At 36.4% G+C, this 15412-nt stretch overlaps 1 protein-coding gene across 1 annotated transcript; it reads left to right on the top strand.

Moving 5' to 3' along the window:
• Positions 1–4280, top strand: LOC111461958 (epoxide hydrolase A-like). The gene is made up of 3 exons (XM_023105600.1): positions 1–574; positions 2316–2569; positions 3895–4280. Exons 1-3 carry the CDS (start codon positions 110–112, stop codon positions 4139–4141), a joined length of 966 nt encoding a protein of 321 aa, XP_022961368.1. The 5' UTR covers positions 1–109; the 3' UTR covers positions 4142–4280.
• Positions 4281–15412: the final 11132 nt, after the last annotated feature.

The following is a 15412-nucleotide window of genomic DNA, read 5'->3' as shown; positions in this document are numbered from 1 at the left end:
TTTCCTTAAAACGAAACGAAGAACAGGTTGAAACGCTACAAGTCCCGATGATTTCCGACGCCATAAGAGATGAATTCAACAGAAAAGGAACCAAAATCAAGGCATAGCCATGGACACAATCCAGCACAGAACCGTGAGCGTCAATGGCATAAACATGCACGTAGCCGAGAAGGGTGAAGGCCCCATTGTGCTGTTCATCCATGGCTTCCCAGATCTTTGGTACACATGGCGCCATCAGATTTTGGGCTTGAGTTCACTCGGTTATCGCGCTGTGGCGCCGGATCTTCGCGGGTATGGCGATTCTGATTCCCCTGATTCGATTTCTAGCTACTCCATTATGCATATTGTTGGGGATCTTGTTGCTCTTGTTGAGAGTCTTGGAGTTAAGCAGGTTTTTGTTGTGGCGCATGATTGGGGCGCGATTATCGCTTGGTCTTTGTGTTCGTTCCGCGCTGATATTGTGAAGGCTTTTGTGTGTCTGAGTGTGCCGTTTAGACCTAGGAATCCGATGATGAAGCCTGTTGAGACATTTAGGAAGGTTTTTGGCGATGATTACTATATCTGCAGATTCCAGGTTAGGTTCTTTGATTTCTTTTGGAAATTTTCATAATCTTAGGGTTTTGAGAGTGCTTTTTCTGTGGTAATTATTCACTTTTGTGTTCATGAACGCCATCGTTTGAGCTTTTGCTGGTTTTGTTCACGTTGTGGAAGAGTTGAACTATGGTTTTCCCCTGTTGCAAATAGTTAAACAGTTGCCTAATAGAATTGATCATGGATGAGTGTTACAAGATCTCATACTCTGGAATCCATATCTGAAATTCATGCTTATATTGATCTGTGTGGAACATTTTTTGTTCATCTTAATCTGTGTCTGAGTGGTTTTAGCATGAGTTTTCGAATAAGATAGGAATTGTTTTTGGAACCTTTCGTAGTGTTTGGTTGAATAATGGAAAGAGATTTTGAAATTTGCAAGAACACCTAGAACAGCTGAAGTATTTAAGTACTACTTTCAAAATTTCTGGTTCAAAATGCTACTCGGAAGAGTCCAGAATTTTCACGGCCCAAGTCCACTACTACTAGATATTGTTTTCTTTGAGCTTTTTCTTTTGGTTTTTAAAACGTGTTTGTCAAGGAGAGGTTTCCACACCCTTATAAAAATGTTTCGTTTTTCTCCCCAACCATGGTAGGATCCCACAATTCACCCCCTTCAAGGTCTAGCATCCTCGTTGGCACTCGTTCCTTTCTCCCATCAATGTGGGACCCTCCAATCCACTCACTTCGGGCCCAGCGTCCTTGCTAGCACACCGTCTCGTGTCCACCCCTCTTTGGGGCTCAGCCTCCTTGTTGGCACATCGCCTGGTGTCTGGCTCTGATACCATTTGTAATAACTCAAGTCCACTGCTAGCAGATATTGTCCTCTTTGGGTTTTCCCTTTCGGTTTTTAAAACGTGTCTGATAGGGAGTGATTTTCACACCCTTATAAAGAATTTTTAGTTGCTGGCACACCGTCTCGTGTCCACCCCTCTTTGGGGCTCAACCTCTTTGTTGACACATCGCCCAGTGTCTGGCTTTAATACCATTTGTAATAACTCAAGTTCACCACTAGTAGATATTGTTCTCTTTGGGTTTTCCCTTTCGGTTTTTAAAACGTGTCTGATAGGGAGTGGCTTTCACACCCTTATAAAGAATGTTTAGTTACTGGCACATTGTCTCATGTCCACCCCTCTTTCAGTCTCAGCCTCCTTGTTGGCACATTGCCTGGTGTCTGGCTCTGATACCATTAGTCCACCGCTAGCAGATATTGTCCTCTTTGGGTTTTTCCTTTCGGTTTTTAAAATGCATGTGATAGGGAGTGGTTTTCACACCCTTATAAAGAATGCTTCGTTCTCATCTCCAACCGATGTGAGATCTCACAAGAATGCACTGAAGTGCTTTGTGAGAAAGCTCTTAGCTCAAGAACTTGACTAAAAGCCCTTTGTGAAAGACTCTTGTGGTGGTTTCGCCAAAGTGGGCCTGTGATGTCCCACATTGGTTGGGGAGGAGAACAAATCACCCTTTATAAGGGTGTGGAAACCTTCCCCTAGCAGACGCGTTTTAAAGCCTTCAGGGGAAGACCGAGAGGGAAAGCCCAAAGAGGACAATATCTGCTAGTGGTGGATCTGGGTCGTTACAGGGCCAATTCATATTGGTGTGTTTTTTTGGTTTGGAATAGAACTATGAAACAACTATACTTGAACAGGATCTGTGTGTTCGAGTTCTAAATAGAGCAATCAAACTTAAGATGTTTGTTCTTTTTTTGTTCTTTTGGCTTATAGAATCCGGGAGAGATTGAAGAAGAGATGGCCGAGGTGGGTGCGAAAGCAAAAGCAGTGTTACAAAGCATATTGACAACAAGAAACCCAGGTCCTCTCATTTTGCCCCCCAAAGGACAAGCCTTCAAAGCCAGGCCTGGATCCCCTCCTCCTCCCTTGCCGTCTTGGCTCTCAGAACAAGATCTTTCTTACGTTGCCTCCAAATATGAGCAGAAGGGCTTCACTGGACCACTGAACTATTACAGATCAATGGACTTGTAAGTCACCCACTACAAAACTCTTGATTTAACCTTCATTATTGTCTTTCTATCTTTCACTCTGGCTTCACTGGACCACTGCTAGTAGATATTGTTCTCTTTGGTTTTTAAAACGTGTTTACTAGGGAGAGGTTTCCACACTCTTATAAAGAATGCTTAGCTCTCCTCCTCAATCGAGGTAGGATCTCACAATTTACTTCCCTTGGGAGCCCAGCGTCCTCGCTGGTACTTGTTCCATTCTCCAATTGATGTGTGACCCCCGAATCTACCTCCGTTTGGAGCCCAATGTCCTTACAGACACACCGCCTTGTGTCCTCCTCCTTTAGGGCTTAGTCTCCTCGCTGACACATCGCTCAATGTCTGGCTCTATTACCATTTGTAACAGTCAAAGCCCATTGCTAGCGGATATTGTCCGCTTTCTCTTTCAGGCTTCCCCCTTAAGATTTTTAAAACACGTCTACTAGAGAGAGGTTTCCACACTCCTATAAAGAATGTTTCGTTCTCCTCCCCAATTGAGGTAGGATCTTACAATCCACCTCCCTTGGGAGCCCAGCATCCTCGCGGGCACTTGTTCCATTCTCCAGTTGATGTGGGACCCCCCAATCTACCTCCCTTCGGAGCCCACACTGCCTCGTGTCCACCCCCTTCAGGGCTTAGCCTCCTCGTTGACATATCGTTCAGTGTCTGGCTCTATTACCATTTGTAACAGCCCAAACCCACTGCTAGCAGATATTGTCCGCTTTCTCTTTCTGGCTTCCTCTCAAGCTTTTTAAAACACGTCTACTAGGGAGAGGTTTCCACACTCTTATAAAGAATGCTTCGCTCTCCTCCTCAATCGAGGTAGGATCTCACAATCCACCTCTCTTGGGGGCCTTGTTCCATTCTCCAATTGATGTGGGACCCCCCAATCTACCTCCCTTCGGAGCCCAGTGTCCTTACAGACACACTGCCTCGTGTCCACCCACTTCAGGGCTTAGCCTCCTCGTTGACACATCGCTCAGTGTCTGGCTCTATTACCATTTGTAACAACAGCCCAAGCCCACTGTTAGCAGATATTGTCCGCTTTCTCTTTCTAGCTTCCCCTCAAGATTTTTAAAACACGTCTACTAGAGAGAGGTTTCCACACTCTTATAAAGAATGCTTTGATCTCCTCTCCAACTGATGTAGGATCTCACAAAATCTAACCAAAAGTCATTTGCGTTCTTGCTTTCAATCTTTCTACAGTTCATCTAGCACCCCATCGGCAAGACAGCTCTAACATCTCATACATTGTACTAACGAAACCGTACTCGTGTCGTAAGTAACAGACTGATTTGTATTTGTAGAAACTGGGAGCTAACAGCCCCATGGACAGGGATGGAAGTGAAAGTGCCAGTGAAATACATAGTTGGAGATGCTGACATTGTGTATACAACACCAGGAGTTAAGGAGTATGTCAATGGCGGAGGCTTCAAGAAGAATGTGCCATTTCTACAAGAAGTTGTGATAATGGAGGGAGTTGCGCATTTTCTCAACCAGGAGAAGCCTGAAGAGATAAACACTCACATCCTTAACTTCATCAAAAAATTCTAGTTTCATTCAACAAAACACAGTGCTTGTCTCTTTGTATGTTTGAGAATCACATATTTTCATGAACCGTTTGTTTGTTTTTTAGATTAACAAGTCATTGTGAACTTTAGCTATTATGAAATTTCTTTACGATTAAGGGTAAGTTCAAAAGTATTTTTGAAATAAATTACCAAACGGTTTCTATTCAAAACTAATGATAAGGGTATTTTTTGTGAGATCTAACGTCGATTGTGGAGGGGAATGAGGATGCTGCACCCAGAGTGGATTGTGAGATCAGTCGGTTGGGGAGGAGAACGAAACCTTCTTTATAAAGGTGTGGAAAATTTCATTTTTTAAAATATTGAGTGAAATTTCGAAAGTGGAAGCCGGAATTGGATGTGGCTCTTTCCTTCCTTTTGCCGCATTTTGTTCAAAGGGTTGAAGGGAGATAGTGCATCAAGTTGTTCGGAAGGGCCAGATCCTCTTCCCCAAGGATCCCAGATGAGAAACCCTAAGAGAGCCGCTGACTACTGTCCATGTACGATCCATACTAGATTTGACCAACTGCCCACCCTATCTCCTCTGCGTTATCCTTCCTTTTGCCACATTTCGCTCAAAGGGTTGAAGGGAGATAGTGCATCAAGTTGTTCGGAAGGGCCAACTTGATCCTCTTCTCCAAGGATCCCAGATGAGAAACCCTAAGAGAGCCGCCGACTACCGTCCATGTACGATCCATACTAGATCTGACCAACTGCCCATCCTATCTCCTCTGTGTTATCCTTCCTTTTGCCGCATTTCGCTCAAAGGGCTAAAGGGAGATAGTGCATCAAGTTGTTCGGAAGGGCCAACTTGATCCTCTTCTCCAAGGATCCCAGATGAGAAACCTTGAGAGAGCCGCCGATTACCGTCCATGTACGATCCATACTAGATCTGACCAACTGCCCATCCTATCTCCTCTGCGTTATCCTTCCTTTTGCCGCATTTCGCTCAAAGGGCTAAAGGGAGATAGTGCATCAAGTTGTTCGGAAGAGCCAACTTGATCCTCTTCTCCAAGGATCCCAGATGAGAAACCCTGAGAGAGCCGCCGATTACCGTCCATGTACGATCCATACTAGATCTGACCAACTGCCCATCCTATCTCCTCTGTGTTATCCTTCCTTTTGCCGCATTTCGCTCAAAGGGTTGAAGGGAAATAGTGCATCAAGTTGTTCGCAAGGGCCAATTTGATCGTCTTCCCTAGGGATTCCAGATGAGGGAACCCTAAGAGAGTCATCGACTACCGTTTACAATCCATACTAAATCTATCCAACTGCCCATCCTACCTCATCTCCATTCCTGACGGCCTTTTAGTGTCTTTAATTTTAAAAGTTTTGAGATAAAATTATATTTTTATTAATTTAGTTATATATATATATATAATAAAAACAATATTTTTTTTGTTTTAATTGTTATTAAAAGTACTATAAGAATTTATTTATTTACATAATAGGAATTAAATATAAAAGAAGAAAATATGATCCTATATCAAATTTAAATATCAGATATAAGAAATGTAATCCGTCAAATTTAATTATTTTTTTAATTTTTTTTCACATTTTAATTAAATTATTAATAAATAGTAAAAAAAAAACAATAATATATTATGATAAAATAATATTAAAGATTTAAAAAAGAATAAGAAAATGATTTGTAATTACAAAAAAAATCAATAAAATTTTGAAATCACACCAAAATTTTATAAAAGTTGTCAAAATTAAATCAAAATTATAATTTTTTTAAAAAATTTTAAAATAGATTTTAGTTTATTTAATAAACTTGTAAAAAAAAATATCAAACGAAAAAATGGTAGTTTATGTGAAGTTAATAAAAAAAATTAATTTTAAAATTTTGGATTTTTTTTTTAATATAAATTTCCTTTTTTTGTCGGCCAATCAAATCCTTTTATTTAATTACTTAAAAAAAATAGTTTTTTTACCTCAGAGAAGTTACAAATATATCAACAAATCTTCTGTTTATTATCAAGTAAAGCATCTTCAAATCTTCGTTTCTCGACGTCACTCTGATCAAACCTTGTAACGCTCTCGACGATAGCAAAGAGATCGACGACAGACAAATCTTCGTTTCCAAACAAACGTCTCTCGATCAAACCTTGTAATGCCCATCTCGACAACAGCAAAGAGACCAACAACAAGGCAAATCGTAAGAATATTGTTCTTGTTTTTTTTTTTTTAATTTTGTTTTTTATTCTGTCATGTTTGTATGTTTTTTCTTTTTCGTTTAATTTCAAAATAATAATTAGAATTATTAAAAAATAAAAGTTTAAAAATTAAATATTTAGAGTGATTAAATAAAGAAAAATAAATGAAGTAAAAATATTTTTAATTTATTATTTTATATTAAATTTTTTTTTAAAAAAAAAAATACATACTCTATTTTATTTGATATTTTCTATTTTTTTATCGTTTTTTTCTTTGACAGATTTTTTAAAATATATTGAAAAAAAATTGTTTTAATTTTAAAAAAAATTTCAATTTTTTTACTTTCAAACTTTTATTGAAATATTTAAATTAATATTTAATATGATAATATATATTAAATATAAAAAGAATATATTGATTGTATTTGATAAATTAAATGCTAAAATAAATAAATTATAGAATATTTTAAATTAGGATAAAATAATAAAATATATATTTTTTCTAAATATATATTTCTCTCCATTTTTAAAAAAATTTAAACTCTTTATTTATTTGTTATATTGTATTGATTTTAATTATTTTTTTAAGATAATAAAATTTTCATAATTAAATATTAAATAGAACTTTTATAAATATAATTATTATTTTATTTATTTATTTGCTATATTTGATTTTTTTTTATTTCGATTTATATATATATATTTTTATTTTTTTTACATGAGGAAAATAATAAAAAGATAATACTGAGCTCCCCGAGAGTATTATTGAAATTATAATCTCCAAAGTTATGAATGTCAATTGTTCGGTGTTAAGGCTGGTTTGTAAAGAATGGAACGACATAGTTATTTCAAAATTCTTTCCGAACTCTTTTTTGGTTTGTACTCGACAGCTTAGAGTCCCTCGAGTTTTAGGTGCACGAATGGAATACGATTTTAGTATGCGTTGCTTAGAGTTTGATCAGAAGTATCGTCAAGGTATGAAAACTGTTGCTTCGTTTCAATTTGGTTCTTACGATTGTCCCGTTACCGTAATTGCAAATTCATGCCAAGGGTTATTATGTATTGTCCATGGAAGCAGATGCTTTCAAACTTATATTAGCATTCTAAATCCCATGATGAGTGAGTGCATTAATCTTCCCGGATATGAACAAGAATGTTATTGGTATGGATTTGGGTTCAGCACGAACCTCAAACAATATAAAGTAGCGAGAATTTGTGAGAGCAATGTTGAGATTTTTATTTTGAGAAAAAGTAGCGGATGGAGACAGGTTGACTATCTGCCTTTTCATGTTAAAAAAGATGGGGTTTACTTCGACGGAGGACTTTATTGGATTGGCACGAGAGGAAAGAAAAAAAGGTTATGTCGTTTGGACGTTGAACATGAAAAATTTGACATAATTGATGTTCCAAAATTAGCTGATTATGTCACGATTGGCGTTTTTAACGGCAATCTCTACGCTAGTATTATGGAGATAGAACAACCTTTTAAGATTGAGGTGTGGATGATGCAAAGCTATGGAGAAGAGAATAGCAGATGGACGTTAGGATTTGTGATTGATCGATCACAGACATTTGAAGATTCGATGTCTTTCGAGATTCCGTGGAAGGACGTGGTTCAGCTTATTAAAACAGATAACAATGAAGAGATTTTGTGTCTGTTTAATCAAACATATTTGTTCTTGTATAATATAAGGACAGGAAGAACAAAATCATGGTTCGAACCGACAGGTGAATGTTTTTGGGTTTATCCTATCGAATCCATAAATTTCGATTGTTTTAGTAATATTTTTGTAAATGGTTCTTAATCTTAGGTTAATTATATTTTCAGTTGTTATTAAAGTTTGTAATAGCTATTAGTTTGAATTTTAAATTTTATTTTTGTGTGAATTTTTTTTATTATTCTAATTCTTTAAAAACTTTAATATTTATTTATAAATTAAATAATTATTATTTTAATAAAAAAATTCAAAAATACTCTAATAAAACTTATTTAAAATCATAATTAATATATGTTTGGTTCAAAAGAATAAGTCGATGACTCAATATGCGTCCATTCCGGCCGGGTCCTGCAAAATATGCGTTCATTCGGGCCGGGTCTTGCAAAAAATCTCTGTTTCGTAGCGTTATCATGGACAATGGAGTTTATAATACGAACAATAGAGCTCCTTGCTATTTTGTATTGCTCAAAATTTTTGCTATATGTCTCTTTGATCAAACATATTTCTTTTCGTATAATATAAAGGTAGGCAGAACAAGAACAAGTACATGTTCGAACAAAGACGAAAGTTTTTGAGTTTATTCTCGAAGTTGTAAATTTTGATTCTTTTAATAGTATATTTTTTTTATATATAAATTTCCTTAATTTTTATTGATTTTATGGATAAGGAGATATTTAAACAAGGTTAATTATGTTTTCTTCTTTAAAAATTTAACATTTATTTATAAATTAAATAATTATTACTTTAACAGAAAAAAATGTAAAGTTATTAAATAATTATTACTTCAACAAAAAAAAATGTAAAGTTAATTATGATTTTTTAAGAATGAAAAATAGAATTGGGATCTAAAAGTGCGCTATCAAAATCCTCTCCGATTCAATTTTCATTATTCACAATAATCTTAATACATCATACCAACTAACTAATAATGAAGAAAATATAAACTAATTAAATCTTGAAAATAAAATAAAATATACTTACTCATCAAATCATTACTAAGAAGATATTTGATTGAAAATTTACTTGAGATATTTTTAAATTTTGAAAATGGAAAGGTAAGTTTTAATTTAACAAAAAAAAACATATAAATTTATATTATATAACTTTAAAATATTTTTGATATTTCAAAAAAAAATTTAAAAATACTATAATACAATTTATTTAAAATCATAATTAATATGTTGAAGCTAATAATAGAAGTTTGAATGAGTTAGTACGAAAGAGAAGGAAGAGGTGAATTCAATTTCATCCACAAAAATCTCAACCAACTCCGGGAATCCCCTATAAAAGGACCTCCCTCCCCATCATTCAAATCACTCCTCCTATCAATCTCATTTCAGTTTTCTGTTGTCACCAACAACTAGTATCAGAGCAATCTTGCAGCAGCAGAAAAACAAGTTGAGAGCTACGTTCAACCCGCCATCCCGAGGTTCGATGGTCACTATGATCATTGGGCGATGTTGATGGAAAATTTTCTCAGATCAAAGATGTTCTTTGATATGGTGGAAACGGGTTATGAAGAGCCAAATGAAGGCGAGGTACTCTCAGCTGGTCAACAGCAACTGTTGGCAGCATCGAAGTTGAAGGACCTGAAGGTCAAGAACTATTTATTTCAGTCCATTGATAGGACTATCTGGGAAACAATGCTTCAGAAGAGACATCCAAGGAAATTTGGGATTCTATGAGGAGGAAGTATCAAGGCTCAACGAGAGTAAAACGTGCTCAATTACAGGCAGTTAGAAGAGACTTTGAAATTCTCCAAATGCAAAAGGGAGAAACGGTGAATGATTATATTGGCAAGGTTATAAGTCTTGCAAGTAAAATGAGTATGCATGGTGGTTCAATCACAGATGTTGCGGTCGTAGAAAAGATTTTGCGATCACTAACTCCAAAGTTCGATTACATTGTATGTTCTATCGAAGAAGCAAACAATGTCGAAGAGATGCAAATAGATGAACTCCAAAGCTCCCTGTTAGTACATGAGCAGAGGCTTAATCGTACAAGTGCAATAGAGGAGATGACAGCCTTAAAGATATCCACACCAAGTGAAACGTCAAGCTTTAGAGGTAGAGGGCAAAGAAGAGGCAGAGGTCGTGGTAGAGGCAGTCGAGAAAGAAGTGGAGATGTTGGCAGGTCAGCAGACCTAGGCAGAAACGATTATGACAACAAAGGTAAGAGACACTTTGACAAGTCTAAGGTGGAATGTTACAGATGTGGACGCCTTGGACATTACAAAAATGAATGCTATACCAGGCTCCAAAAGGAGAAAAGAGATCAATCCAATTTTGTGGAGAGAAGAGAAGAAGAAACATTATTAATGTCATTCCATGCTATGAAGGTTGCAGATCAAGGTGTTGGGTCGTAGACTCTGGATGCAGCAATCATATGACAGGTTGTAACGAATTCTTCTCAACTCTAGATGAAAGTTTTCATACTTCTCTTGGCAACAGTTCAACTCTCCAAGTGATGGGGAAAGAAACCGTAGATATCAAGACTAGAAATGGCTTTGTAGAGTCTATTTCTAATGTATTTTAGATTCCTAATCTGAAGGCCAACTTACTTAGTATCGGTCAGTTACAAGAAAAGAGGTATGTGATCACATTCCAAAATGATGAATGAGAAATTTATGACTCCGAAAGAGGATCTATTGCTAAGATGAAGATGACCACCAACCGTCTATATCTGTTGACGTTAAATATTGTTGCCAAAAGTTTGATGGTGAAGAAAGAAGATACCACCTGGCTTTGGCATTTTAGGTATGGTCATCTACACTTTAAAGGATTAAAGACGTTGTCCTCAAAGAAGATGGTAACTGGGTTGCCAGATATTACTCCACCAACGGAAATTTGCGAGAGCTGTGTAGTAGCAAAACATGAAAGAAACTTTTTTCCATCCGGAAAATCAAGAAGAGCTCAAGCAATTTTGGAGTTGATTCATTCGGACATATGTGGTCCCATCTCTCCAGCATCAAATGGTAACAAGAAATATTTCATGACCCTCATCGATGATTTTAGTCGAAAAACATGGACTTATTTCTTGCACGCCAAATCAGAAGCCTTTGATTGCTTCAAAAAAATTTGTGCTACTATGAAGACGTAAACTGGAAGAAGAGTCAAGGCTTTAAAAACTGACAGAGGTGGAGAATTCTGCTCGAACAAGTTTATTCAATTTTGTGAAGAGAAGGGCATACGGAGGCAGTTAATAACAGCATATACACCACAACAAAATGGTGTGGCCGAAAGGAAAAACAGGACCATTCTCAACATGGTTCGAAGTTTACTAAATAAAGGAGAAGTCCCGAAGGAATTCTGGCCAGAAGCGGTTGTGTGGTCCGTTCACATTCTCAACCGGAGCCCTACTTCTTCTGTTAGAGATATGACTCCACAAGAAGCATGGAGTGGAAGAAAACCTGCAGTAGACCACTTTAGAATCTTTGAGTGCATAGCATATGCACACGTTCCTGATGAGAAAAGGAAGAAACTTGAGGACAAGAGTTTGAAGTGTGTGTTCCTTGGAGTAAGCGAGACCTCTAAGGCGTACAAGCTCTATGATCCTTTGACAAAGAAGGTGGTGGTAAGTCGTGATGTAGTCTTTGACGAAAAGAAAACTTGGACATGGGAAGAAAAGATCACTGTGAATCAGCAGATTCCTGTAGATCTTGAAGAAAAACAAACTAAAGCTCCTATTCAGCCTCACTATGAGCATGGAGAAAGCTCATCACAAGCTCAACAAGAAGAACCAGTAGAAGAAGATCATGATCATAATCAAAGACATCCAATAACAAGAAAGAGACCAAACTGGATGATTGATTATGAGATGAACTATGAATTAAGTGATAGTGATTATTTTGCATTCTTTATGGATAGTGATCCAATTGTCTATGAAGAATCAGTAAAGAAGAAGAAATGGAAGGAAGCTATGGACAGTGAAATCAAATTCATAGAGAAGAACAAGACTTGGGAGCTCACTGATCTTCCTAGAGGGCAGAAAACAATCGGAGTAAAATGGGTTTTCAAAACCGAGTTGAATGAAAACGGTGAGGTGGATAAGTACAAGGCGCGACTTGTTACAAAAGGATACAAGCAAAAGTATGGAATTGATTATAAGGAGGTATTTGCACCAGTGGCACGTCAAGACACTATCAGGCTCATAATTTCTATTGCAGCACAGAAATCTTGGCCTATTTATCAACTTGATGTGAAATCGGCCTTCTTATATGGAGAGCTTCAAGAAGAAGTATATGTGAAGCAACCAGAAGGTTTTGTTCAAAAAGGCAAAGAGGAACAAGTATACAAGTTGAAGAAAGCTTTGTACGGTTTGAAGCAAGCTCCGAGGGCATGGTACAGTCGCATTGATTTTCATTTTGAAAAGATGGGATTCACTAAATGCCCGTATGAACATACGTTGTATGTGAAAACTGAAAAGGGAGGTAACATTATCATTATTTGCTTATACGTTGATGATTTAATATTTACTGGCAATAATGAAGAAATGTACTTCAGGAATTTGAAATGACGAATCTTGGCTTGATGAGAAATTTTCTTGGAGTAGAAGTTACTCAAACTCCCGCAGGTAACTTTATCTGTCAGAAGAAGTATGCTCAAGAATTACTTGAAAGATTTAAATTGGATGAGCGCACATTTGGAACTCCATCAGAATTGGGTTTAAAGTTGCACAAGGATATTGACGGGCGAGAGGTTGATAATAGGTACTTCAAACAAATTGTGGGAAGTTTAATGTACCTAACTTCAATAAGACCAGACATCATGTATGCGGTTAGTATGATAAGTCGTTACATGGAGCATCTAACGGAAAAACATCTCAATGCAGCAAGAAGGATACTTCGTTATGTGAGAGGAACCTTTGATTTGGGGGTATTCTACAAGAAAGGAGATGATCCGAAGACGGTTGGCTATACAGATAGCGACTATGCATGTGATATAGACGATCGTAAAAGTACTTCAGGAAGTATTTTCATGATGAGTTCAGGAGCTATTTGCTGGTCTTCAAGGAAGCAACCTATTGTAACACTTTCAACTACAGAAGCAGAATTCGTGGCAGCAGCAGCATGCTCGTGCCAAGCAATTTGGTTAAGAAAAATGCTTGAAATTCTTAATCAGAGCAACCAGGTACGACGGTTATATATTGTGATAATATGTCAACTATTAAGTTGTCCAAAAATCCTATGTTGCATGGAAGGAGCAAGCACATCGATGTTCGATTTCATTTCTTGCGTGATTTGTGTAAAGAAGGCATTATTGAACTCAACTTTTGCTGAAGTGATGAACTAATCGCAGATCTATTCACAAAGCCCTTGAAACAACCATTGTTCGAGAAGCTTAGAAGAAAGATGAGGATGTGCAGAATCCAAGATGTATATCAAGAAGATGAAGTGAAGTCCTAAACTGATTTCCGCAGAATTCAGTTTAAGGGAGGGTGTTGAAGCTAATAATAGAAGTTTGAATGAGTTACTCAGAGGAGAATTCAATTTCATCCACAAAAATCTCAACCAACTCTGGGAATCCCCTGTAAAAGGACCTCCCTCCCCATCATTCAAATCACTCCTCTCAATCTCACTTCATTTTCTGTTGTCACCGATATAATATATATTATATAACTTTAAAATATTTTTGATATTTCAAAAAAAATTTAAAAATACCATAATATAACTTGTTTAAAATAATAATTAATATATGTTTTCGTTCATAATATTTGAATTTTTTATTTATTATTTATTTTAGTTCTTCAAATAATTGATTTAATCTATTATTTTAAATTTTAAATTTATTATTTTGATTTAATTTATTATTTTAAAATTTTAATTGAGAATTTTGATTTAATCTATTATTTTAAAATTTTAATTTTTTTTTTAATGTTTTGTAAATTAAAAACCAATAAAAATAATAATTATTACTTTAAAATTAGAAGATTTTTTAAAAAATATTTGGACATTATTTTAACCTTATTTTTATTATTATACAAGCTTAATATTTAATTTTAATAATAATATCTTAATATTTTAAAAAATAATTAAATTTAATATATTTTGTACCATATATATTCTATTTTTTTTTATAAATATTTTCTATTTTCATTATTTTATTTAATTAAAAGTGTTTTTTTTATAAGTTATAAAAAATTATATATAATATTTTCTTATGAAATCCATCCTATATTAATTGGAAGTTTAAAAATCTTTTATATCATTTTAAAAATTCAAAAAGTTCCACGTCGACTAATTTAGAGAATGATCATGAGTTTATAATGAAGGAATACTCCATTGGAATGAAGCTTTTTGGGAAGCCCAAAGCAAAGTCATGAGAGCTTTCGCTCAAAGTGGACAATATCATACCATTGTGAAGAGTCATGTTCATCCAACAATAATAATGTGGAGCTACGCAAAATCGAGTCAAGCTGTGGTTAAAGGGCACAGGTCAAGCTGTGGCTAAAGGGCACATGTCAAATTGCAGGGTCAAGTGGGTCGATGATGAGCACAGGTCAAGTTATGGCTAAAGGGCACAGGTCAAGTTGTAGGGTTGTCGATGATGGGCACAGGTCAAGTTGTGGCTAAAGGGCACAGGTCAAGTTGCAGGGTCGTCGATGATGGGCACAAGTCAAGTTGCAGCGCCAAATCGAGTCAAGTTGTGGCTGAAGAGCACAGGTCAAGTTGCAGGGTCGTCGATGATGGGCACAGGTCAAGTTGCAGCGCCAAATCGAGTCAAGTTGTGGCTGAAGAGCACAGGTCAAGTTGCAGGGTCGTCGATGATGGGCACAGGTCAAGTTGCAGCGCCAAATCGAGTCAAGCTGTGGCTTAAGGGCACAGGTCAAGTTGCAGGGTCGTCGATGATGGGCACAGGTCAAGTTGCAGCGCCAAATTGAGTCAAGTTGTGGCTTAAGGGCACAGGTCAAGTTGCGACGTGGAAGTTTGTTTGAATGTTTCGAGTTTGACCCAGTCAATTTACGACTCACACCCAACTTACAACACTTACAACAAGACTGTGAGAAGAGCTCTATGAAGTTAAAAAAAAATTTGACTTGTCTTAGCCTTTAGAGTTCTATGAATTTTAAAAAAATTGACCTGTTATACAACCTCAATCCGACATGTCGCAGGTAAAGACTTGTCTTAGCCTTTTATACAACCTCAATCCGATATGTCGCAGGTAAAGACGGATTTAATCTCCTTTTTGTCCTCCATAAAATTGTTATTAATTATTTATACTTTATGAAAGCTTTGGACACGTGGCGTAGTGAAATTACCTTTTGATAGAGGTCGGAAGTTCTACATGGGAGGGTAAAAGAGTCAAGAGTGGTTAAGGCACAAGATTCTAGTCTAGCCCAGCTTCAGCCACTATATAATACCCTGTTTTCCCATTCTCGATT

Source organism: Cucurbita moschata, unplaced genomic scaffold (assembly GCF_002738365.1).
Source record: "Cucurbita moschata cultivar Rifu unplaced genomic scaffold, Cmos_1.0 Cmo_Scf00026, whole genome shotgun sequence".
Taxonomy (NCBI): Eukaryota; Viridiplantae; Streptophyta; class Magnoliopsida; order Cucurbitales; family Cucurbitaceae; genus Cucurbita; species Cucurbita moschata.
This window is presented reverse-complemented; position numbering and strand designations above follow the sequence as displayed.